General features: G+C 42.9%; 1 protein-coding gene across 1 annotated transcript; it reads right to left on the minus strand.

Annotated features, from left to right (window-relative positions):
* Positions 1 to 11,827: 11,827 nt before the first annotated feature.
* On the minus strand, positions 11,828 to 19,580 carry LOC307134291 (E3 ubiquitin-protein ligase TRIM39-like). Its single transcript, XM_079829907.1, has 7 exons — positions 19,482 to 19,580; positions 17,614 to 18,185; positions 17,415 to 17,501; positions 14,619 to 14,852; positions 14,389 to 14,527; positions 12,737 to 12,772; positions 11,828 to 12,544 (listed from the first exon to the last, which is right to left on the minus strand). Exons 2-7 carry the CDS (start codon positions 18,181 to 18,183, stop codon positions 11,997 to 11,999), a joined length of 1,614 nt encoding a protein of 537 aa, XP_079686033.1. The 5' UTR covers positions 18,184 to 18,185; positions 19,482 to 19,580; the 3' UTR covers positions 11,828 to 11,996.
* Between the last annotated feature and the right edge of the window lie 4,690 nt (positions 19,581 to 24,270).

A 24,270-nucleotide genomic window follows, 5' to 3' on the forward strand; every position in this document is an offset into this window, starting at 1 on the left:
GTGGAGAAAGTCAGACCAGCTGTTGGTGTGTTTTGGTTCACCCAAGAAAGGGCTGCCTGCGTCAAAGCAGACGATTAGTAACTGGATTGTCCAGGCTATAGCCATGGCTTATCGGGTGCGCAACCTGCCTTCACCCTTAGCCGTGAGGGCCCATTCTACCAGGAGCATGGCCTCCTCGGTAGCCCTCCTTTCTGGGGCCTCTATGCTAGACATCTGCGAGGCAGCTGGGTGGGCCACTCCTCACACCTTCATTCGTTTTTATAGTCTGCATCTCCCTGAGACGCCTGGCGCGAGAGTGCTCGTCCCCTAGTTGTGCCTGGTTCCAGCTTCACACTGGGGTGGGTATGATTGGTGCGGGATAGTTGGTACTCGTTCCCCAGAGTGTCGTCACGATGACGCAGTTCGAGTTCCCTCGAAGGGGAACGTCTCGGGTTATGACTATAACCCTTGTTCCCCGAGAAGGGGAACGAGACACTGCGTCTCGTGTCCACCCAATCATCAGAGCGCTCGCTTCATCGCAAAGAACGCTATCTCTGTTTCGTTCAGACGTCTCTTTGTATCTTCCGGGTATGCCGTCACATACGACGTCATCACGCAACACCAATCGGATTGGGCTGATTCTACAGTTTCTTCAGACGCTTTACGCGAAGGGGCGTTCCCCAGAGTGTCGTCACGATGACGCAGTGTCTCGTTCCCCTTCTCGGGGAACAAGGGTTATAGTCATAACCCGAGACGTTTTCAACATTGATTATAATCATAAATGTTTCTTGAGCAGCAAATCCTCATATTATAATGATTTCTGAAGGATCATATGACACCGAAGACTAGTGTAATGATGCTAAAAATTCAGCTTTGATCACAGGAATAAATTACACGTTTACTATATATTCACAAAGTAAACAGCTGTTTTATATAATAAATGCAGCCTTGGTGAGCAGAAGATATAAACATTAAAAAGGATGTCAGTTAGCACTGCATTATACTTTATTGTCAATAAATACCTTGAGATGGCTTGAAAAACACACATGAACCATATATTGTCGAAATCGTGTTTGTCGTCGCGTCTCATCAGTCATAATTATGGTTCAGCGCTGTGAATGCCTTTGGAACGTGATTACTTCTACGAATCCGTTTTGGACTTTCTGTGAGAAAGCGCCCTCCGGCTTCGAGAGTGTTGCACGAGAGTGTTAGCAGCACTCATGGTGTTCAGATCGCCTTGTTTTTGGATACGAATAAAATGACAGGTCATATATATTTTATTTTGTGTCTTTGAATTTAAATCTAGATTTATTCACATTGGCTTCTACGTAAACAAACTTGCCCGTGTAACAGACGTAGGCCAGTTAGAGCGGTACGACTAGACGGTGGTTCGAATCCCGCACGGAGCGGGTCGACTTGGACCGGCGAGACTCTGTAAAGTGCGGGGGACGAATGTATGTTTTATTAAAAGTGTGGGGGACACGTCCCTCCCGTCCCCCGCGTAATCTACGCCCATGAGGCTAAGCCTACGTTTCAGAAATATATTTTGAGTACTAAGAATAATTTGAAAATTATTGTGAAATTACTGAAGAAAGTCTGGAAACAGAAAGACAAACATTCCCTCTGATCTGCTGAAAACTGCGTCACCTACGCCACTGTTTCTTTGTGCATTCTGTGACGAAAAACGTAAAAGGCATTACAATCTGATTAATTCTAAAAGGTCAGCAGTAGTTTACATCCCTGGAAATTAATGTCCGTCGTTTAACATTTTTTAAATCGTTAACAGTCGGGAAATATTGCTGTAGCCCATTGACTCATATTCAGCTCTTACCTCAGCTCGCATTCAAGTGCCGCCCGCGCTGCTCGGCTGCTGTGCACAGTAAATCCCGTCTCCTTCAATTTGATTGGATATCGCAAACATTTTGACATTGACGAGCTCTTTTACACTACTGAGACATGGGGACTGAGCAGGCTATAGATTAGAGTTTTGCCTCAGGTGGGCTGCGCGGGCCATTCGTCTGGGCTGACAGAAGTAGTTTTACTACAATAGACTACGTGGTTTTACTACAATTTATTCTTCATATATTTACGTAGCAATGGGCCGGCCCACATTGTCCAGCGGCCCTCCGGGAAAACGCCCGGTATGCCAGATGGCCAGTCCGCCCCTGATTGCAGTACATTATTTATTTATTGGGCGAAAACTCATCGTTATACAACTAAACTCATCATTAACACAATAAACATGTATTTGTGCATCTACAGCTGAATGTGTTATTAAATCAACAGTGAACAAACTTGTAGTTTTGATGTCAGTATTTATTTTTGATAACTGCATTAATAAACTGCAGTGCTTCATTATACATATAATACATATATATAATACTGAACTGTTCTGCTAACTTACAGTTTTTTCCAATTGCTAACACTAAAATTACATGGACAGCACAATTATTTAAACTGAAACACAGAGAGCAAAACCTCTTCTCAAGTCTTCAAAAGTCTAAACACATTTTCTGCTTTATGCACATTTTGCAATTCAAAATGGCACTTTTTAAATGCACTGAACACGGTTCTTTGCATAAGACACAACAATCTGACACAAAGTCACATGTTTGCCATTTCAAAACACTGGCATTCAAAATGACACTACATGAGCTAATTGACCAATACATGTGCCACCTGGCCAAACACCTCAATGGTTAATTGTTAACACTTCAATCAGGATGTAAGCACTATAAAAAGACCACAGGTGAGCACCTTTTTTTTTTTTACAACAACAATGGAAGATGTTGCCTGTGATGTTGACGAGGCGTTGTGGCCAGACTCAGCTGTGCGGCAAGAGGCTGCGTAATTATTTTTCTTGCCTCTTTTTTTTTACTGTAATATATTTTTTCTGAATTTTTTTTTCAGTTTACTGTTTTTTGTGAGAATATTTTTGTTCAGTCCCATGCAAATATAGCTGTTGTGCATATGTTGCACTGACTTGTTTACCGTAGTGAAAAATAAAAAAAATAAAATGTTTCAACAGCATGTGTGTGTATCTGCAAATATGCATGTGAACAATTTGATAAAAATTTTAGTATTATGGCAAAGCATACTAAAGATGAGGGTGCTTTTCATTATGCCCAACAGTGTGTAGTTGGTTAGACAAAAATCTGGTAATATGAATGAAGTGTGTGCCATTTCGTGCAAAAGTTTGATTTTGATAATGCTATGTGTAGTTTCGGTTGCAGTGCTTCATTTTGCAGGATATATGAGGTATTTTGCAGTTTGGGTGTGTGGTTTTGTGAATTGTGTTAAGTATTTTGATAAAACCAGACTAGTTTGAAAAATTGTGTGTTAGCAATTGGAAAAAACTGTAAGAGTGTGTTTAGTTTGCTGTGTTAATTGTTTGAGAGCAACTACATTCATTTGGAGAAATGTGTCAAATCGATTGAGAAAAAAAAATAATAATAATTGTCAGGTGGTACAACCATCCATCCATCTTCTTCCGCTTTATCCAGGGCCGGGTCGCGGGGGCAGCAGTCTAAGCAGAGATGCCCAGACTTCCCTCTCCCTAGACACTTCCTCCAGCTCTTCCGGGGGGACACCGAGGCGTTCCCAGGCCAGCCGGAAGACATAGTCCCTCCAGCGTGTCCTAGGTCTTCCCCGGGGCCTCCTCCCGGTTGGACATGCCCGAAACACCTTCCCGGGAAGGCGCTCAGGAGGCATCCGGAACAGATGCCCGAGCCACCTCAGCTGACCCCTCTCGATGTGGAGGAGCAGCGGCTCTACTCCGAGTTCCTCCCGAGTGACTGAGCTCCTCACCCTATCTCTAAGGGAGCGCCCAGCCACCCTGCGGAGAAAACTCATTTCGGCCGCCTGTATCCGGGATCTTGTCCTTTCGGTCATGACCCAAAGCTCATGACCATAGGTGAGAGTAGGAACGTAGATTGACCGGTAAATCGAGAGCTTCGCCTTACGGCTTAGCTCTTTCTTCACCACAACAGACCGGTACATCGACCGCATTACTGCAGAAGCTGCACCGATCCGTTTGTCAATCTCCCGTTCCATCCTCCCCTCACTCGTGAACAAGACCCCTAGATACTTGAACTCCTCCACTTGAGGCAGGAACTCTCCACCAACCTGAAGAGGGCAAACCACCCTTTTCCGACTGAAGACCATGGCCTCGGATTTGGAGGTGCTGATCCTCATCCCAGCCGCTTCACACTCGGCTGCAAACCGTCCCAGTGCATGCTGAAGGTCCTGGTTAGAAGGGGCCAACACGACAACGTCATCCGCAAAAAGCAGAGACGAAACCGCGTGGTCCCCAAACCTGACACCCTCCGGCCCCTGGCTGCGCCTAGAAATTCTGTCCATAAAAATTATGAACAGAACCGGCGACAAAGGGCAGCCCTGCCGGAGTCCAACATGCACCGGGAACAAGTCTGACTTACTGCCGGCAATGCGGACCAAACTCCTGCTTTGGTCGTACAGGGACCGGACAGCCCTTAGCAAAGGACCCCGGACCCCATACTCCCCGAGCACCCTCCACAGGATGCCGCGAGGGACACAGTCGAATGCCTTCTCCAAATCCACAAAACAAATGTGGACTGGTTGGGCAAACTCCCATGAACCCTCCAGCACCCTGTAGAGGGTATAGAGCTGGTCCAGTGTACCACGGCCCGGACGAAAACCAGACTGTTCCTCCTGAATCCGAGGTTCTACTATCGGCCGTATTCTCCTCTCCAGTACCCTGGCATAGACTTTCCCGGGGAGGCTGAGAAGTGTGATCCCCCTGTAGTTGGAACACACCCTCCGGTCCCCCTTCTTAAAAACAGGGACCACCACCCCGGTCTGCCATCCCAGAGGCACTGTCCCCGACCGCCACGCGATGTTGCAGAGGCGTGTCAGCCAAGACAGCCCCACAACATCCAGAGACTTGAGGTACTCAGGGCGGATCTCATCCACCCCCGGTGCCTTGCCACCGAGGAGTTTCTTGACCACCTCGGTGACTTCAGCCCGGGTGATGGACGAGTCCTCCTCTGAGCCCCCAGCCTCTGCTTCCTCAATGGAAGGCGTGATGGCGGGATTGAGAAGATCCTCAAAGTATTCCTTCCACCGTCCGACGATATCCCCAGTTGAGGTCAACAGCCGCCCATCGCCACTGTAAACTGCGTTGGTAGGGCACTGCTTCCCCCTCCTGAGGCGCCGGACGGTTTGCCAGAATCTCTTCGAGGCCAGCCGATAGTCCTTTTCCATGGCCTCACCGAACTCCTCCCAGGCCCGAGTTTTTGCCTCCACAACCACCCGGGCTCCAGTCCGCTTAGCCTGCCGGTACATGTCAGCTGCCTCAGGAGTCCCACAAGCCAACCAGGCCCGATAGGACTCCTTCTTCAGCTTGACAGCATCCCTTACTTCCGGTGTCCACCACCGAGTTCGGGGATTGCCGCCTCGACATGCACCGGAGACCTTACGGCCACAGCTCCGAGCGGCCGCTTTGACAATGGAGGTGGAGAACATGGTCCATTCGGACTCAATATCTCCAGCCTCCCTCGGGATCCGGTCGAAGTTCTGCCGGAGGTGGGAGTTGAAGATCTCTCTGACAGGGGGCTCGGCCAAACGTTCCCAGCAGACCCTTACAGTACGCTTGGGTCTGCCGGGTCTGTCCAGCTTCCTCCCCCATCATCGGATCCAACTCACCACCAGGTGGTGATCAGTTGACAGCTCCGCCCCTCTCTTCACCCGAGTGTCCAAGACATACGGCCGCAGGTCAGATGAAACGACCACAAAGTCGATCATTGACCTACGACCTAGAGTGTCCTGGTGCCATGTGCACTGATGGACACTCTTATGCCTGAACATGGTGTTCGTTATGGACAAACCGTGACTAGCACAGAAGTCCAATAACTGAACACCACTCGGGTTCAGATCAGGGGGGCCGTTCCTCCCAATCACGCCCCTCCAGGTGTCACTGTCATTGCCCACGTGGGCGTTGAAGTCCCCCAGTAGAACGACGGAGTCCCCAGTCGGAGCACTTTCCAGCACCCCTCCCAGGGACACCAAAAAGGCCGGGTACTCTGCACTGCCGTTCAGCCCGTAGGCACAAACAACAGTGAGAGACCTACCCCTGAGCCGAAGCCGCAGGGAAACGACCCTTTCGTTCACCGGGGTAAACTCCAACACATGGCGGCAGAGCTGGGGGGCTATAAGCAAACCCACACCAGCCCGCTGCCTCTCACCATGGGCAACTCCGGAGTGGTGAAGAGTCCATCCTCTCTCGAGGAGTGTGGTTCCAGAGCCCAAGCCGTGCGTAGAGGTGATTCCGACTATCTCTAGTCGGAACCTCTCAACCTCACGCACAATCTCAGGCTCCTTCCCCGCCAGTGAGGTGACATTCCATGTCCCAAGAGCCAGTTTCCGTGTCCAGGGATCGGGTTGTCTAGGCTCCTGCCTTCGACTGCTGCCCGATCTTCTCCGCACCGGCCCCTTACGGTCCCTCCTGTGAGTGGTGGGCCCACGGGAAGGTGTCCCCACGTCGCTCCTTCGGGCAGAGCCCGGCCGGACCCCGTGGGGGAAGGCCCGGCCACCAGGCACTCGCATACGAGCCCCAACCCCAGGCCTGGCTCCAGGGTGGGGCCCCGGCTGCGCCGTACCGGGCGACGTCACGTCCTCCTTTTTTTTGGCATCATAAGGGGTTTTTGAACTGCTCTTAGTCTGACCCGTCCCCTAGGACCTGTTTGCCTTGGGAGACCCTACCAGGGGCATATAGCCCCGGACAACATAGCTCCTAGGTTCATTCGGGTACTCAAACCCCTCCACCACGTTAAGGTGGCAGTTCAAGGAGGAGGGTACAACCTAATATTTCTAAATTTATGATCTACCCTCTTGAGCTGTTTTTATCAGTATTTGAGAGTTATCTACAAACCTTTTCACTCTGCCATAATGATCTATTGGCGTCCTCTGGATGTTACAGTACTCATTACAGTATCAGGCTTAACGTTATTACCTGTCAGTTGATATATGGTACAGACAAATCAATATTTGCAGTGATGCCGCCCTGACATTTGAGAATATACAAATTTATATTATAATTTATATTTATAAAAGTTTTTCAATTATCTCAACACCTTTAAAACTATATTTATAAAATTAGGCAATATGAATTTTCAAACATAACATTATGCCAAAGTATTCTATTTTGAGTTTCTAATAAATAAAACCATTTCTAAAAAATAAAAATCTAAAGTCACTAAGAGCCACTGAATGAGGGCGATTCTGATTTCATTTGAACTCCACCTCTCCTCCGACCCCTTCCACCTGCTGTCCACTATATGTCCATGTCTTCTTCTTTTTCTTCTTCTTTTTCCTCCTCTCTCCTCATATGATCTCCTTCTATATGTTCCACTCTTCCTTTCCTTCTCATTACACCCCTTCCTCTACCCATACCACCACCTTTACACTCACACCTCTTCATTTTCCTCTTCTCTTGCATATTTTCTTGCACTTTCCCTTTTATATTTTCCCAATTACATAATGATAAATGCGTAAACATTTGTGAAAACTGCATTTCTTGTGTTGTGAGTATTATTAATAAAGCAGATATCAGTTTGGGGCTCATTGAAAACAAACCATGTGCGTTTGATAATATGACAAATTCCAGAGTTTTGTTTGTTGTGTTTGGACAAATGGTGCATAAATGTTTGTGATTTGTGTAAAGACAATAAAAATAGCTGTGATTGTTTTTTCCTGATATATTAAAGTTTTGGTTGGATGTATGAACGATTATGAAAACATCTGAGAATTGTGTGTGTAGTGTTTTGAGAAAACGGTTCACATGATTTGTAATTTGTGTGAGATTAATTAAAACGTACAATCTCTTCAGGCGTCACAGAACTTTCCACAAAGGATGAAGACGAGGATGATGAGGTTTAAATAAAGACGTTTACTTCAGTAAAACAAACGAAAGACGTGTATAAACAGGATTAAAACAGTGTGAACGATACACACACAACACCAGACCGAGAACTGACAGGAACTGAAAGCTGAAGTGGAGCTGATGAAGGTGAAGGATGGCAGGTGTGTGTGATTGAGGAGTGTGTGCAGGTGGAGCCAGGAGGGATCATGGGAAATGTAGTGGAGGTGACAAACTAGAAAATGACAATGAAACTAAATCAAACAGAAGAACAAACAGAACAGACATAACGCTGACATGAGGACCATTACAAAGAGCAGGCCCGTCGCGACAAGGCAGGCAAACCAAGCAATTGCTTGGGGCCCCGAGCTGGCCTGGGGCCCCAAGACAACGACAGGTTAAGAATAAAATGACACGACAAACTGTGTGAGCACCCCATTGATAGTCAATGCAGTAAAGTGCAATGACACTGTTATCGGGATCCCCCTTAAGGGGCCCCCTCTCAGTAGTCGCTGACAGCAGCCAGCCAACCACGCGATCTCTGCAGCCGGCAAAATACAAAACCTCCTCGGATTTGAAGCGGAATTTTATGCTTCAGGAAGCCAGAAAAGAAAAAAGAGAAAGGAAGAGGAGGATAAGAAAAAACAAGATAGTGGTATGTGATAAATTACACTGGATAAAATAGCTCTACTTGTCTTGTACAAAAATGGTGTAAGTTTGCAGCAGGTAGGCTAGCAAAAATATGTTTATGTTAGCTAACTTACCTGCCTGACAAATGCTGCTTGTAACGAACAGTTAGTGCAACTTTTTTATCGAACAGACAATTACATGAGATTGCTATAGCTTTGTAATAGGTTTTGATGAAAGTGGCATAGCATGCTATACTAACTATTATTTATGCTATGCATAAATAACCTGGAATAGTTAAGATAGCATATATTAACAATTATTATAAACATTATTTAACCAGAAAGAGGCAGAGGAACATTATTTTTTTCATAGCTTATCTTAATGTGCTAGTGTCGGGATATACGGTAGTGACAGTTTGCAAATATGACATTATTTTTATAAGTTACCAATGGATCTTGAACAATTACTTTATTCTGTGGCAATTTTTACACTGTTACATTTTGAAGTACAGTATCAGGACAACCCACATGTTTTACTTGTACTGTTTATTAACTATTTAACAAGGTATTATAGTCATCTGTTGCAACTTTATAATAACCATCTAGATAATGTTTATAGACAGTTTACAAACCAACTAGTAACCCTTAAGTATTCCCAAAGTGTTAGGAATATCTGGTCCGTCTATATATGTAAATGTAATGTTTATAGATGTTTAAAAAATGGTTACTTAAAGGTTTACAATTTTTTTTTAATGATACAGTGGTGTTTTTTGCAAATGTTTTCAAATTTTATGCACAGTATATGCAACAACAGTATTTGCACTGTAAACCTTTTTATTTATATAAAGTGTAGAGCCCGACCGAAAAAGGATTTTTAAGGCCGATACCGATACAAATATTTGGTCACTTAAAAATCCGATATTCCGATATATCAGCCGATATATATAAAAAATAAAAAAATAAAATAACAGAAACGCGTAAAAAAAACACAAACAGATTTCCCTTATACATTAGTTATTTGTAGTTATTCATGATCCCTCAGCCTCTCTAAAATAATATGATAATGCAGTTTAAAAATAAACTTGTTTGTTTTATTGTCACAACAGAACAGAGGAACATAAAATATATTAAAGTTCTGATAAATAAAATGTATAAAAATACAAACTTAAGATATGAAACTTAAAGTCGTTTGGACGAAAACACAATAGGCTAACAAAAACAAAAATCAAAGTTACCAGTATTAATAGATGTGGTAAGCTTTATAAATATAACTTTTAGCAAGACTGGAAAAAAAATATTCAGTTAAGTTCTAGAAGTTCTGATAAATAACAACAACAGCAAAACATAAACTATATACAGTATAAATATGAGCCACCTTATAATTACAATGTCAACTTGCTTATCCCTTTACATGCACTTTTAATTCTATCCATCAAGCTACCACAAACCATTTTCAATCATCATTTGCTGCCTGCCTTTTAAAATCTACTAACGTTACTGATGATGACTCGTGTAATCCATTATTTGACTCGTTAATGCGGCGTCTGAACGAAGTCACGCACTTTCGTTCACTCTTCACGAGCCTAACTTACGATTTACAATGCAGAGACTGGAACTACAAATATACTAGTTATAAATACAGTAATCATTACTTTATTTAGGCAGAATAAGTTTGTTGTGTTTTTCAAGGCGCATTAATGTTAGCGGTCTCCCACTGATAGCCATGGCATTAGCTAGCTTTGTGGTTAGCGTCTATGATAAGTTATAATTTAGAAATATGTATACTTTTTCAAAATAACGGGCAGGGGAGAGATGATACGTCTCATGATGTCAAACTGTCAGACTATTAAAGAAATACATCTTATTCAGTCACATTGTCCGAGCCCGAGGTAAAATAAGTCAGTCAACTGTAACCTAGCGTAATTACCAGCTCTCTTGGCTTACATGTAACAGCAAAACTGGACTTGGCAGTTACAAATTGTGTCATGTTATTTGAGTTAAGAGAACTGATGGGGATGTTCTTTTAACTGTTATTCAATTCAAGCAATGTATGTCTCGTTGCCAACTTACATGCATTTCGCGGATGATCTGTGTTGTGAATGCAGCGCTCAGAGCGCTGACGCTCAGCATGACTCTGCTGGTTGCCAGCCGGCACGTTGTAGAGCGCCCTCTGGTGGACAAACTATGAAACGCCAACACTCAATGTGTTTGAGAGGTGTTTCGTCCGTTTTTTTTATTTTTTTAAAAATATTCATTTATCGGCCATCATAAATGCCGATACCGATAGTTTGGAAAAAGCCTAATATCGGCCGATAATATCGGCCCGCCGATATATCGGTCGGGCTCTAATAAAGTGTGGGTGAACTTAAACTGTATGGCTATGCTATGGTTCCTGTAGGCTTTGCGTGCGTGCGGGTGGGGGGTATTGGGGGGGCCTCCATGTCCATTTTGCTTGGGGCCCCCAAATTTCTTCAAACGGCCCTGACAAAGTGTTCAGATCACTGAGTTCACTGTTTGGAGAAATGTGTCAAATCGACTGAGAAAAACTGTAATGCCGAGCTGAAGTGACATTTAAAATGTGTCAGTATCGTGGAGGTGTGTGTGTGTGTGTGTGTGTGTGTGTGTGTGTGTGTGTGTGTGTGTGTGTGTGTGTGTGTGTGTGTGTGTGTGTGTGTGTGTGTGTGTGTGTGTGTGTGTGTGTGTGTGTGTGTGTGTGTGTGTGTCCATGAGGGCCACCAGTGAGCCAAAAGACACACACCTCTCAACACACATCAGGTGTGAAAGTTCAGATGATTGTAGTGATGTCACAGATGTTGATTGTGTTGTTGAGCTGTGAGAAAGCATCATTACACTGTTATTGCAACTCAACGCTTTAAATATTTACCCAGAGAGGAAATGTTTTGTGACATTTTGTTTTATTTAGTGTGGGAGTGTGTGATGACCTCAAAAAAATCACAGGTGAAAAAAAGACGTTATATTAAATATTATTAAAAATATACTTGAAATTCAACTAGTATGCATTTTAATATATTTCTAAAAAGTAAACTAGAAGTACTTTAGTGATAAATATATTCTTAGTTAAGCTTTTAAGAAATATGCTAAACACAAGCATAATTTAAGTGAAGGTTTAGTGTATTTACAGAAAACATTCTTATTTTACTCTTACTCAAAATATATTTGATGTGTATTTTGTGTAAGAACAGTAAAATGATTGAGCTCAAGCGTGCTGCGTAACACTGGTTACTAGAGTTAGACTTTAATGTTCAACTTTTACAGGCAGTTTCACTGTCGAGTAGAGATGAGAGAAAAAATGCCATGAAATTATGAAATATTTACGAAAAAATCATTTATTGAACAAGCATTATATTTTACATTAAAATATGTAATTATAGCTGACAAATTAAAATGAAAAAATATCAGCACATACATAAAGTTTTCAGATTTAATTATTAAGATCATTACTTTCATCTCCTGTTTCATATTGGGCTGTAAATTCATTTATTGTATCTGACAGGTGTGATGATCAGAGGAGTTGAGTTTTTACCTTCATCATTAATACACGGGCTAAAATATGGATAGAGTTTCCCAGTGAAAGACTGAGCAGTGAAAGAGTAGATATGAGAGCTGGACTCCACATCATAAAAGGAGACCAGACCCTCCTCATAATCCACAAACACACCGACCCGTTGCGGCTTCACTCTCAGAGACAGAGAGACAAGAGAATCAGCACAGGCTTTATATTCATTCCCATTCCTCAGCCACACAGTCCACAGTCCATTACTGGGTCTCAGTATGAACTCTCCCTTCCTGTCAACGGATTCTCTGGCCACTCCTAAAGTCCAGTCAGTCTTTCCCTTCACCTGCACCTCAAAATAAAATCTCCCTGAGGAGAATCCCTCCTTTCCCAGGACAATTATATATCTATCAAATCTCTCTGGTTTGTCTGGGAGTTTCTGTCTAATGTCTCCATGTCTCACTTGTTTTCCATCATCAGACAGGATGAGATTAGGATTAGCTGTATCAGGATCCAGAGTCACATCCACTGAGAAAACAGAGAATATGAATCATAACTCAATACACACATTCTGTGATGATGTTTGTAATATTTAATCAGTGTTTAATCACACACACACACACACACACACACACACACACACACACACACACACACACACACACACACACACACACACACACACACACACACACACACACACACACACACACACTGTACCTGCATACTGCTGCATCCTCTTCAGATCTGTAGAGACTAATGACAATAAAACATCATCAGATCTTTGACATGTTTATGTGTGGAATTATAGACGAGATTTAAGGTTATATTTAAAGAGTTGAGCTCAATATCATGTTTTATCTGATCAATGTGTGTGTCTCTGCTGATATTCAGAGAATCAAACAGAAACTATTGCTTTGAGCTTCAGCTCTTAATATTCCTCCTTTTCACAAACAGATTTAACTATACAAATGTTTGGTGAAATGTTTTATGAAGTTATTTTTGTGTCTGATGTTATTCAGCAAATATAAATCTATAAATATTGAAATTAAATAAACTTAAAATTAAAGCTGTTTGAGCAACAGATCTGAAATTCTCCTCTAAAGAAGAACAAATGTGCATCTCAAACCCTTGATGTCTATCAGTTTGATTTTCTTCTCCTGAAATGATTTTTATCTAAAACATATTCACAAACGCCCACTGCTGTGATTGGCTGCTGAGAGACTTCAGTGTAAACGCCCACTGCTGTGATTGGCTGCTGAGAGACTTCAGTGTAAACGCCCACTGCTGTGATTGGCTGCTGTGAGACTTCAGTGTAAACGCCCACTGCTGTGATTGGCTGCTGTGAGACTTCAGTGTAAAAACCCACTGCTGTGATTGGCTGCTGTGAGACTTCAGTGTAAACGCCCACTGCTGTGATTGGCTGCTGTGAGACTTCAGTGTAAACACCCACTGCTGTGATTGGCTGCTGTGAGACTTCAGTGTAAAAACCCACTGCTGTGATTGGCTGCTGTGAGACTTCAGTGTAAAAACCCACTACTGTGATTGGCTGCTGTGAGACTTCAGTGTAAACGCCCACTGCTGTGATTGGCTGCTGTGAGACTTCAGTGTAAACGCCCACTGCTGTGATTGGCTGCTGTGAGACTTCAGTGTAAACACCCACTGCTGTGATTGGCTTCTCTCAGACTTCAGTGTAAACACCCACTGCTGTGATTGGCTGCTGTGAGACTTCAGTGTAAACGCCCACTGCTGTGATTGGCTGCTGTGAGACTTCAGTGTAAACACCCACTGCTGTGATTGGCTGCTGTGAGACTTCAGTGTAAACGCACACTGCTGTGATTGGCTGCTGTGAGACTTCAGTGTAAACGCACACTGCTGTGATTGGCTGCTGTGAGACTTCAGTGTAAACACCCACTGCTGTGATTGGCTGCTGTACCTTCGATGATCCATTTCAACTATCCTTATAAGCAAAATTACTTTCGATAAACATCACATTTGTGTTTCATTTTTTGTTGTTTTTATTCTTGAAGTAAGAGTCTTGAGTTTCCTTCTTCACAGCTGAAAGGTTAGTTTGAGCCTCTACTGTACAGACGTGAATCTGCATTTCCTTCAGCCTGAGGATTATTATTACACTTTAGTTGTGAAAAGGCCTTGACATTTGCCAAAAATAGATCTCCTGTTTTTTTTGTTATTAAAAACAAACAAGCAAGAAAATGTAATGCAATTTTTTTCCCCAAAAAATGAACAATTAGTTACTTTTTTAGAGACTAATGCAATATTGTAACTCATAACTTTTAAACGAAACATAAGTCTCACAGCAGCCAAAGATGATGAATATATGTATCTGTATAGTGTATTTGATATTGTCGTACCAGTTTGTGTGAGTTTCTCCTGTAGAGTGTCCTGCAGTTGAGTCAGAGCTCTCCTCAGAGTCTCCAGACTCTCATCAGTCTTCATACTGATCTCAGGCCAGTTCCTGGTGTTTCTAGAGCTGCACAGGGATGAGTAAATCTACAGCAGGAGAGAGGAGAAATCCTTCAGCATGGGGAGTGTTATGGTGTCATATACTGCATTATCATTGATCAGAGAGATGTTGACTGACCTGTAGGAGGTGGAAGTGATCTTCAGTGTGTGAGAGCTGCTCCAGCTCAGTGTTTCTCATCTTTAGCTCAGTGATCTCCTGCTCCAGCTCTTCAATGAGCTCTTCCTCCTGTTTCTCTGCTGCTTTCTGCTGCTCCTCCATCATCTCCAGCAGTTCAGTCTGACATCTCTCAATGGAGCGGATGAGATCAGTGAAGAGCTCAACACGGGCTGCTTTCTCCTCCTCTGTGTTTCTCTGCTCAACCAGGACAATCAACCAATGATTAGTGGAGTTTGATAAGACAAGAGTCAGTGTTACTATTGCTCATACTATACTATAGAGCTCCGGAGGTCACGTGACCCATTCTGTTTACGACGCCATTTTGGCAGGCAAGAACAGCCGCGCCAGCATGAGTTTCAAGGCAACGGAGTTCACTGCGCACTTTAATTCAAAAGACATAGATTTTTACATAGCAAAACTTAATAGATTAAACATAACAGATCCCTATAATGCCCCCGGGGTGCTTTTCACGTGTATTGATAAAGGAACGGATAGCTTTCCTGTCAGGACACCTGTAGCACCAGCTGTGCGCAAGTTACAACTAGCCTAGTTTTGACGTAAATGGGCACTAAGTTACAACTTATGCACTCATAAATATTTTTGCGTTGCACCATTAAACTTAGTTGAAGCCTAAATCTACGTGTAGTAGTAGGGGATTTCATTTCCTTTTTTTTCATTCACAATCCTTATATGGGAATGGGTGGATGAGGTAATTAGGAGGAGTATTTAAGTGTTTAGGCAGGAAGCCCTCGGACGTAGACTGTCATACCCGCCCCCTTCCGGTTGCCGGTGTCACTCTAGCCGAGTGTTTGCTGTAGTCGTCGTGACGTGTCCTGGGAGTTGCGTCAAGCGCTCATTGAAAGCTTTAAGGTATGTCGGCTATCGTAATGTGTTGTGCGTTCTACTGTTAGTTGAGCTTAATGGGGTTTACTGTGTGTTTTAGCGGAACATTCGCGAGTGCATCCACATGTAGATTGTCATACCCGCCCCTCTTCCGGTTACCGGTGTCGATATAGTCGAGGTAAGTGACGGAGGTTACGCAGGGTTTCGTGTGGTTTTAAAGTGTTTAGAGTATGTGTTTTTGTCTTTGAAGTGATCGCTGTAGTCGTCTCGGTGTCGTGCGTTGGGAGTTGCGTCAAGCGCTCATTGAAAGCTTTAAGGTATGTCGGCTATCATAATGTGTTGTGCGTTCTATGGTTAGTTGAAGTTTATTGGGGTTATTGTGTGTTTTAGCGGAACATTCGCGAGTGCATCTTGACGCCGTGGTATGTATGATTCAGTGAATGATCGTATTCCTTGATTAGAGCAAATCCTTGTCTGATTGTTGTGTTTTGTTTTGCAGTTTCTCGCGTACCACGTAATTTAATTCAGGTCGTGCTGCTGTTTTTCGTGATTAGGTTATTGTTTTGTTTCGTGAACTAATATTTTATTTCTGTCCTTCATTTTTTATCTTTTGGGTTATGTTATTTATGTATTGAAGTTGGGTTGACCAGTGCGATTCGGGCTGTGTAACTATCTAGTAGCTTGTAGGTGACCATTTCACCGTCACTCTTTGAGTATCCTGTGCTCGTTTATGCCAACGAGGTAGGACGGGTTATCCGTGTACAAGCTGATCTGGTCACTCATCATATTGTGTCTGTTGTGATTGTTGTATCTGTACCATACCCACTAATTTCTCTTGTTCCCTTTTTTTCTTTTCTTTTTGTGTTGTTGGTTCGAGTCAAGGCTAAGTGCGCCAAGGGGGAGGCTAGTCACCTGGGTGAAACACCTTTTTTTGCTGTGAGTTTGGAGCACCAGGGTTGGAGCACCTCTTCCTATTTTGTTTGCTGTGCACACATAAGGGGTTGAGATTAGAACACTATTTCTTACAGCTAGTTTGCCACCCCTGAGGTAAGCTTTAGGCTTATAGTTTTTTTATTATTCTTTTGTTTAGTAATTGTTTTGTTTGTTTATTTTGTGGGAACAGTACAGTATTTGTGATGTCTGTTTGATTTGATCCAGTATTCGAATCAGTCATGTTTAGAGGGATGTTCTTTTAATATTGTGCTATTTTAAGTACTGTTACAATAAACTTGCCAGTGATTTATACCTTGATTACATGATGCCAGTGGAATATCTTTTTCCTGTCCAATAAAATTATTAATTTGTTCATTGGATGACGCGACTCTGTCTTTTCACTGCACCACCAAACCTGTGTTCCTTCTATATTGGGTGCAGTTCCCAAGGTGGCGTAGTCAGTGCTATTTCGATTGGGTGATATTAAGCATCACTGTTGGCCCGTTACATACGTATAAACTAAATATTTACAGAAGCCTCCGATCAGGAGTAACATTAACTGATATAATAGCAGGCAGACTGAACTGCATCAATACGCTCTTGTTTTACATGACAGACTTCAGGTGCGTCTCAATCAGCTCCTGGTTCAGTAGTCAGGACACTGATCAGGGATCAGCCCATTGCCTTATGTCCTGATGAGTGCCCTGACTACTGAACCAGGAGCTGATTGAGACGCACCCTTCTATATGATAATGCTGACATACAGGCCTACATGCGCTTACATTTTAAGAGAGAAAACATGTGAATGGATTAACGTTATATGCCTGCGGTTAACACGAACCCATCCAAAACAAATGGGAACTTATTTTTATAAAGGCGCAATGACGGCTGCTTATATACATTCATAATGATGATCAATGGGACTGGCTCCTCCTGGATCTGTGTAGAGAACTTCATATAATGACATTATTTTAAACTCACTTTTCTGACTTCTGTTGAGTGTTTGACGTCTTCAATCCTGTCCTGGATCATCTGCTGCACGTCTTTCTGTGTCTTCATCAGTTGAGTCTATAGACACAGAACAACACAATATGTTTTCAAAACTGATTAATTTATATTAAAGAACATGTGATTCTTCATGATAAGAGCATTTAAAATCAGTTTTGTCAGTAACTTCTACCTTCTTCTCTTCACACTCCTCTTCTATAGGAACAGTGTTGTGGTTCTTGTGATCTGTCACGTCACACATCAGACACACACACGTCTGATCATCTCTACAGAACAGCTCCAGAGGCCTCTCATGTTTCTGACAGATATAGTCCTCCAGATTACTCACAGGATTGATCAGTTTGTGTTTCTTTAAACCTGCCACTCTCAAATGACGCTGCAGGTGAGTTTCACAGTAAGAGCTCTGACACACCAGACACGACTTCAGGGCTTTCTGCTTTCTTTCCTCACAGACGTCACACACAACTTCAGGTTTTTCCAGAACTTCAGGTTTTTTCTCAGGATTTTTCTTTCTATTGTCATCTACAACTTCTCTGAGTGTGGTGTTAATCTTGAGATCAGGTTTGTGCTTGAATGTTTCTTTACAATATGGACAGTTGCAGGTCTGGCTGTTGTCCCAGCACTTATTCAGACAGGTCTTGCAGAAGTTGTGTCCACATGAAGTGGTGACTGGATCAGTGAACACGTCCAGACATATAGAGCACTGAAGCTCCTCCGTCAGTCGACCGCTGGAGGAAGACATCGCTGGAGAGAGAAATGAAGAAGAGAAATCACTACTAGTCTAAATTTTGGAGACACTTGAAAAACACAGAATTCTCATTCTCAAACAAAGTTTCTCATGCAGAGACATTTTTTTTGAATTAAGGATTCTGTGTAAATTATTGAAACGATGATGATGATGATGATGATGATGATGATGATGATGATGATGATGATTTTATTATACGGATGAGTTAGAGCAGATAGAGAAGGAAAATAATCAACAAGCTTAAAAGAATCCCATGATTCACCTCATGAATTTGGTCAAATATGATTTCTCAAATATATACGAGATCATGTATAAGCTGGTCATTACTGCAAAATGAACCCAGACAAGCTGATCAGTGCCTTAATGTGAAGTAGTTCTGTATATTCCTGAACTGTATATTTTAAATATCACCATATGAGAAGAGTTAAAGTTATTCATGCACTAATTCATTATTTTCTGGGTTATTGATTTACATGGAGGATCAGACTCAATACTGCATCTCCTGGTTTTTCTTGCTTTCGTTGATATTGGTGAAGATTCTGCCATTGTTCTTTCCCTCTTCAAGCCATTTCAAGAAATAATAAAAAAAAACATATTGTATTTCAAAATATAAATTATGACCAATAGACTGAAAAGATCGATCTAAGCCCATTTGCTCCTGTATTTTTTCACTGAAGTTTAAATGAAATCTCACCTCAAAAGTCAGATTTGGAGTTATACTTCACATTCTCTCATGACCATTTAATAAATATTTCTATTAAAGTGTTAAAATCTCATTGATTGTGAGGGAAACACAATCACTCATACAGCGAGAGACTCATAAAATCACTGAACAATCTGAATGACCTTCTGTTTACATCAGAAAAAGCAAATACAAAGTAGGTCATATAGGTCATATGAATAAATATATATCTCCACAAAATAAACATAAATATTGTGTGACCAAGTGTAGCTTGAATGAATAAGTGTAGTTTTAATCTTTAATATAAATGTGATTTTAGCAGGTTTGTCAAGTCTGTCTGCAGTTAATTTTACTTCCTGCTTCTTTAGTCTTTATGTAATGTGACAAAATGACAGAAACGCCAAACTTTGCTTTACAACCAATCAAATTACTTACTTTTAATACAATTCTGATACCCTTTCAGTGCAGTAAACAACTAAAGTAGTCGAGTATTTGACATGATTAAACCTGGTTCTGTTCAACTTATCCCAGTTTGACATAAAGCCACTAAACCAGATCACTTCCATTAGAAACCTGTTCAGCTCAATCTCTCTTATATTTCTATCATTACCTGTGAGGATCAGATGTGTCCACAAGACTCTTTGATCGGATCAATAAATATTCTGTTGTTTGAAGAGGTTGATCGTCTCAGGCGTCCATATTGTGACTGATCAAGTTGGTTTACTTTCTCTGAATCTCTATCTGAACTACAGTGATGTCAGAGCTCCTCCTGTATTCACACATTTACATTCGTCCCTGTATTCGGTGTGTTGGGTTCATGTGTGTCTGTTTGTTGTGGCCACTGTTGTTTGTCCTTAAGGGGAAGGGTACGGAGCATGTTACCCAAAGTGCAATTAAATCGCTCTGTTCCCCCATTGCCCATGCGGTGGTAGGCTGTCGTATGGGATTTTGCCACACCGGCCAGACGAAGAAGCTCTGCAATCAAATTGCTCTCGAGATTGGTGCCCTGATCGGAATGTATTCTCTCAGGGAAACCGTAAACACAGAACACAGTGTCCCAGAGCTTCTTGGCGACTTGCTTTGCCATCTGATTGGCACAAGGGAATGCATGGGCAAGTTTGGTGAAATGGTCGGTGACCACTAGGACATCCACAGAATGCTGCTTACAGTCCTCCGCCGACCATAAATCCATGCAAACTAACTCCATCGGGGCAGAGCTCTTGATGCTTTCTAGGGGCGCACGAGCAGCAGGTTCCGGCGACTTCCCAAACACACACCTCTGACAGCATCTGACATGTGTCCTAACATCCCTCTCCATATCAGGCCAGTAAAATCGCTGCCTTGTCAGTGAGAGAGTACGGTCCTGACCTTGATGACCTGCCAGATCGTGTATGCCCAAAAATATTTTTTCCTCTAGACTCAGACGCAACACATATTTAGATCTTCTCTGTTTGGACACGGGATCTCTCGTCACTCGATACAACATCCCATCACAGATTTCCAACTTGTCCCATTGCTTGAACAATCTGAGGACCTTCGAATCAGCACCATGCCTTTCCCGCCTAGATGGTCGCTACCTGGCTGCAACAAAAGGTAACACCTTAGAAATGCTGGGGTCTTGCTCTTGACTCAGCTGTAGCTCCTGAGCGGAGAACATGGGCGTAACATCCTGACCACTCGACAGCTGTTGGACGTGTTGGGTCAGATAGAGTGCCCTGGATTCCACTGCATCAATCCAGTCACATTGGGCCTGACAAAGAGCTCTGATCTCGGCAGAATCACACGCCACCTTGAACATTTGATGGTCCCCAGATCTGTAGCTTTGAGACTGGCAGCTGACCCTGAAAGCATCCTGCACAGAATCCTCCTCTATCCCATTAGCTTCCTGAATCAGGGTGGGATATGGTTCCTTCAGCAGCCTCTGACAAATCTCAGCAGACTTGAACTTGAAAACACTTGCAAGAGACTGGACTGGGCAGTATTTGATGAACATCATACTGACTTCATGGCCCGGGTCATAAATGCCACGGCCTTGCCTTTTCAGATACTCATCCGCTACATCAACTGTTTTGTTTAGCCGTATCCAGTATTCCATAGCATCTTCACCTGGCATGGGCAATGTATTGTAGAAATCTGCTAAAGGCATGTTTGAGTCAGTCAGTTCGCTGAAGTGTTGATTCAGAATGTCAAAAATCACATGGGGATTAGCAGTATGGTTAATAGAAGTGTCGTTACGCAGCTTTATCCTCACCACATCCCCTGCTTTGCCAGGACTTCTTGTGAATGCTCAATCAGCAATCAATTGCACATCAGTAAAGCACTCTCTTAAATGCTGTTATATTGAAGACAAAAAACCTGACCACGGTAAAAGGAGAGTGAATGCAGCTTCCCACGGTGAACGAGCTGACATCGATCTTCAGACCAATCCTTGACCATTGTAACAGGCGTGCTTTGTCTTTAACAGTTTGTTCGGTTGGATGCACGTCCATTAACCCTTGTATATTCTGCGTTGTGTTCTTGTTGTGTTGAATGAAGGAAAGACGCAGACCACGACCAACTGCTGGTTTCTCTTTTAATGAAGGCGAAACAGCAAATTTGTTTCCTCTCAGCGAGCCTGGTGCAGACTGTACAAATCAACAAAAAAAAACACATAAGGCTCTATCACATGCAGTCTCCTCCACACAACACACAGTTCTCAAGCTCCTGTTAGCAGATAAACATACAGAAAATCCTGTAGACTAGCACGTGGAAACATGTCTACTTTAAAGCTTGCAAAAAGTCTGTTTACAAGGTTTACGTTCAATTGACACTAACTGCATGTTCGCAACTTCAAAACTAACATTTATACATGCATAAAACAAGGTTTGCATCGTACAAAAAACGAAATAAATGTTTAAAACTGACGAGCAAAATAATACATTACCTCCTCTCAGCTAGTCTGGCGCAAACTGAAAGAAGCGCGTGAATGACGCCACAAAGCCTGCGACACTCTTAAAGTGACAGTACAGGTATTAACACTATTATCTGAATACAACATCCAGCCATAAATATTGGCAATAGAACACATCTTAAACGTAAAGAAAACAATGTTCATCAGGATTTGGTGACATTTCAACCGTAAAGGTAAAGATATAATTTCAACCTGGTTACATTAACACAAATGATGTTGGTACCCAGCTAAAATACAATAATTGCAACCATAGCTTTTGTATGATAATTGCTTACTGATTACACTGTATAACAGTGACGTTATTGATTTTTTTTTTAACAACAGTGAAGGTATTGATTTTAATTCATAATAATCATAATATTGTAAGAAGGTAGAAATATGCGATGTGCAAGAAAGGAAACAAGACGGCAAAAGCACTATTAGTGTTGAAATGATGGGAAGGAGAATATAAATGGTTAAAGAAAGAATTGTTGAGGAAAAAAACCTAAAGAGAAAGAACTTCTTTACCTTTTATTTGTGCAAGAATTTAAATGAGAAAAATTACAATGCCCAGTTAAATGATTAACCTGATTGCTGTAACTTGAATAGGCTGAATTCAGTCAAGGCCTAACAATTTACATTTCATTGATCTGCAACCCAATGAGAAAGGGGAGGTACAAGTTTTCCATTGCAATGAACCTCGCAAGTGTTAGCGAATTCCTCTCTGGGAGCGTCAGATTACATGGGACCTGATTGGGGAAGTTATTTTACTGGGAATGTAATGAAAGTTGTGTGTGATGTTAACTCCAGGCATTCACTCTACAGGGGTCACACACCACAGATACCCCTTTTCCACCAAGGCAGTGCTAGAGCTAATTCAGAGCCAGAGCTAGTCCCAGTTCATAGTTGGTTCGACTGAGGAGCCTTCTAAGAAGCGGTTTGCTTTTCCACCTGCTGAGAGCCACAGCAGAGCCATGTCTTGCGTCACTGTTTACGTCTCATCTCTCTCAGCAACGCTAGCGAGGCAGCGGCAATGTTGCCAAGGATGTGGTTTTGTCGCGGGCTGTTTTTTCATGTCCGCGGGATGAAGCGACCCCAATTATGTGATATTTAGCCCCATATTGCGAATTTTAGTAGGCAACCATGCCAAAAAACACATATTTTACCCCCAAATGTGATTTTTACTGGGGAATCCCCACCTGGAACGCGATTGGGCTTGTTTTGAGTAGCAATTGGGCGGGTTTGTTGTGAAAACCTAGCAACACTGGGCAGCGGGAAACACACACACACACACCAGGCTTGTTCGAGATGCTTCGTCACTGCGCAGACCGATCCACGTATGATATAAAAAAACGCATGAGTGAATCAAAAGCATAAGGAGTCATATGCTCTCTCTGGACTCGTTATCATACGGCGATCGGTCTCTGCACAGCACCGCTGCGAACAAGCCTTCCATCAACAATGCAAACGTTGCGTTACTATTCATTCACATGGCTTTACGATCCTACATCGGCATCAAAACACAACGCAAACACAGCGAATCCAACGCATTCATGTAGTTCGCCGTAATTTGTATAGACGGAGATTACAAACAAGCAGCAGCTGTTAGCTCCATTAGCTGCTATATCAAACATGGCGGATCTCAAGTTTGTGTTCGTCTTGTTGACCCCGCCCCCAGCGCCTGACGTAATCGGTTCTTAGTTCTAGCCCTGTTCTAGCCCAGCAATGTTTTGGTGCTACTTAAGAACCACTTTTCCTGGCTCGGAGCCGGGGGTTTGTGTGTGGAAACACAAAGAACCGATTTGAAACTAGGCTCTGGCTCCGATCTAGCTCTGGCTCTGCTTTGGTGGAAAAGGGGTAAGTGATCCAAATGGTCAAGAGTTCAAATGGCACCATAAATACCAAATGACCTGATGCTCTAAACACAGATCTGGCTTGTATAAACAGCATCATTTAAAGAGATTGCCCCAGGGGACCTGAGTGTGATAATGTGTCAGGTCTCGGGTCTGATCACGTCTTTGTGTTCGTGTTTTGTGTTTTGGTGCGTGGCTTTGTTTTGACAGCTCGCCATGTGCTTGTGTCTCTGCCCCTACCTGCTCCTGCTCATTAGGGCTTCTCTCACACCTGGTTCTTGTTCTCCTCATTATTATTTCCCTTTATAGCCCCTCGTGTGTCTCTATCCTTTGTCAGACTGTTATGGTTTAAACCGCTATTCTGACTGCCTGTGTCCGTATCAGTACTCTTGTCTTGCCTCGTCTCTTCCCGTTTCGTTAAGGCTCCAGTGCTCGTGGCTGCAAGTTCTCTCGCCATTCTACTGCGCTCACTGTGTACTCAAACATCATTCGCATTTGGTGGCGGCTGTCTGGATTTGAGAGCAGCCTTTCCTGGTTGTGCCGATTGCCGCGGTCGCGGCTTTTCCTGACTCACAAACTGTTTTTCTGACACCTCAGTTATTTTCTGTTCAATAAAC

The sequence above is a fragment of the Gobio gobio genome (genome assembly GCF_949357685.1).
Source record: "Gobio gobio genome assembly, chromosome: 11".
NCBI classification, from domain to species: domain Eukaryota; kingdom Metazoa; phylum Chordata; class Actinopteri; order Cypriniformes; family Gobionidae; genus Gobio; species Gobio gobio.

Bases quoted from the DNA above. Each gene is read 5' to 3' on its own strand.
- LOC307134291 (XM_079829907.1), bottom strand. From the start codon at position 18,183: ATGTCTTCCTCCAGCGGTCGACTGACGGAGGAGCTTCAGTGCTCTATA. The intron at 12,773-14,388 runs GTACGACAATAT...TATTGTCATTAG, and splicing joins GGAGAAACTCACACAAACTG to TCTCTACAGATCTGAAGAGG. The intron at 12,545-12,736 runs GTACAGTGTGTG...CTGTTTTCTCAG, and splicing joins GAGGATGCAGCAGTATGCAG to TGGATGTGACTCTGGATCCT.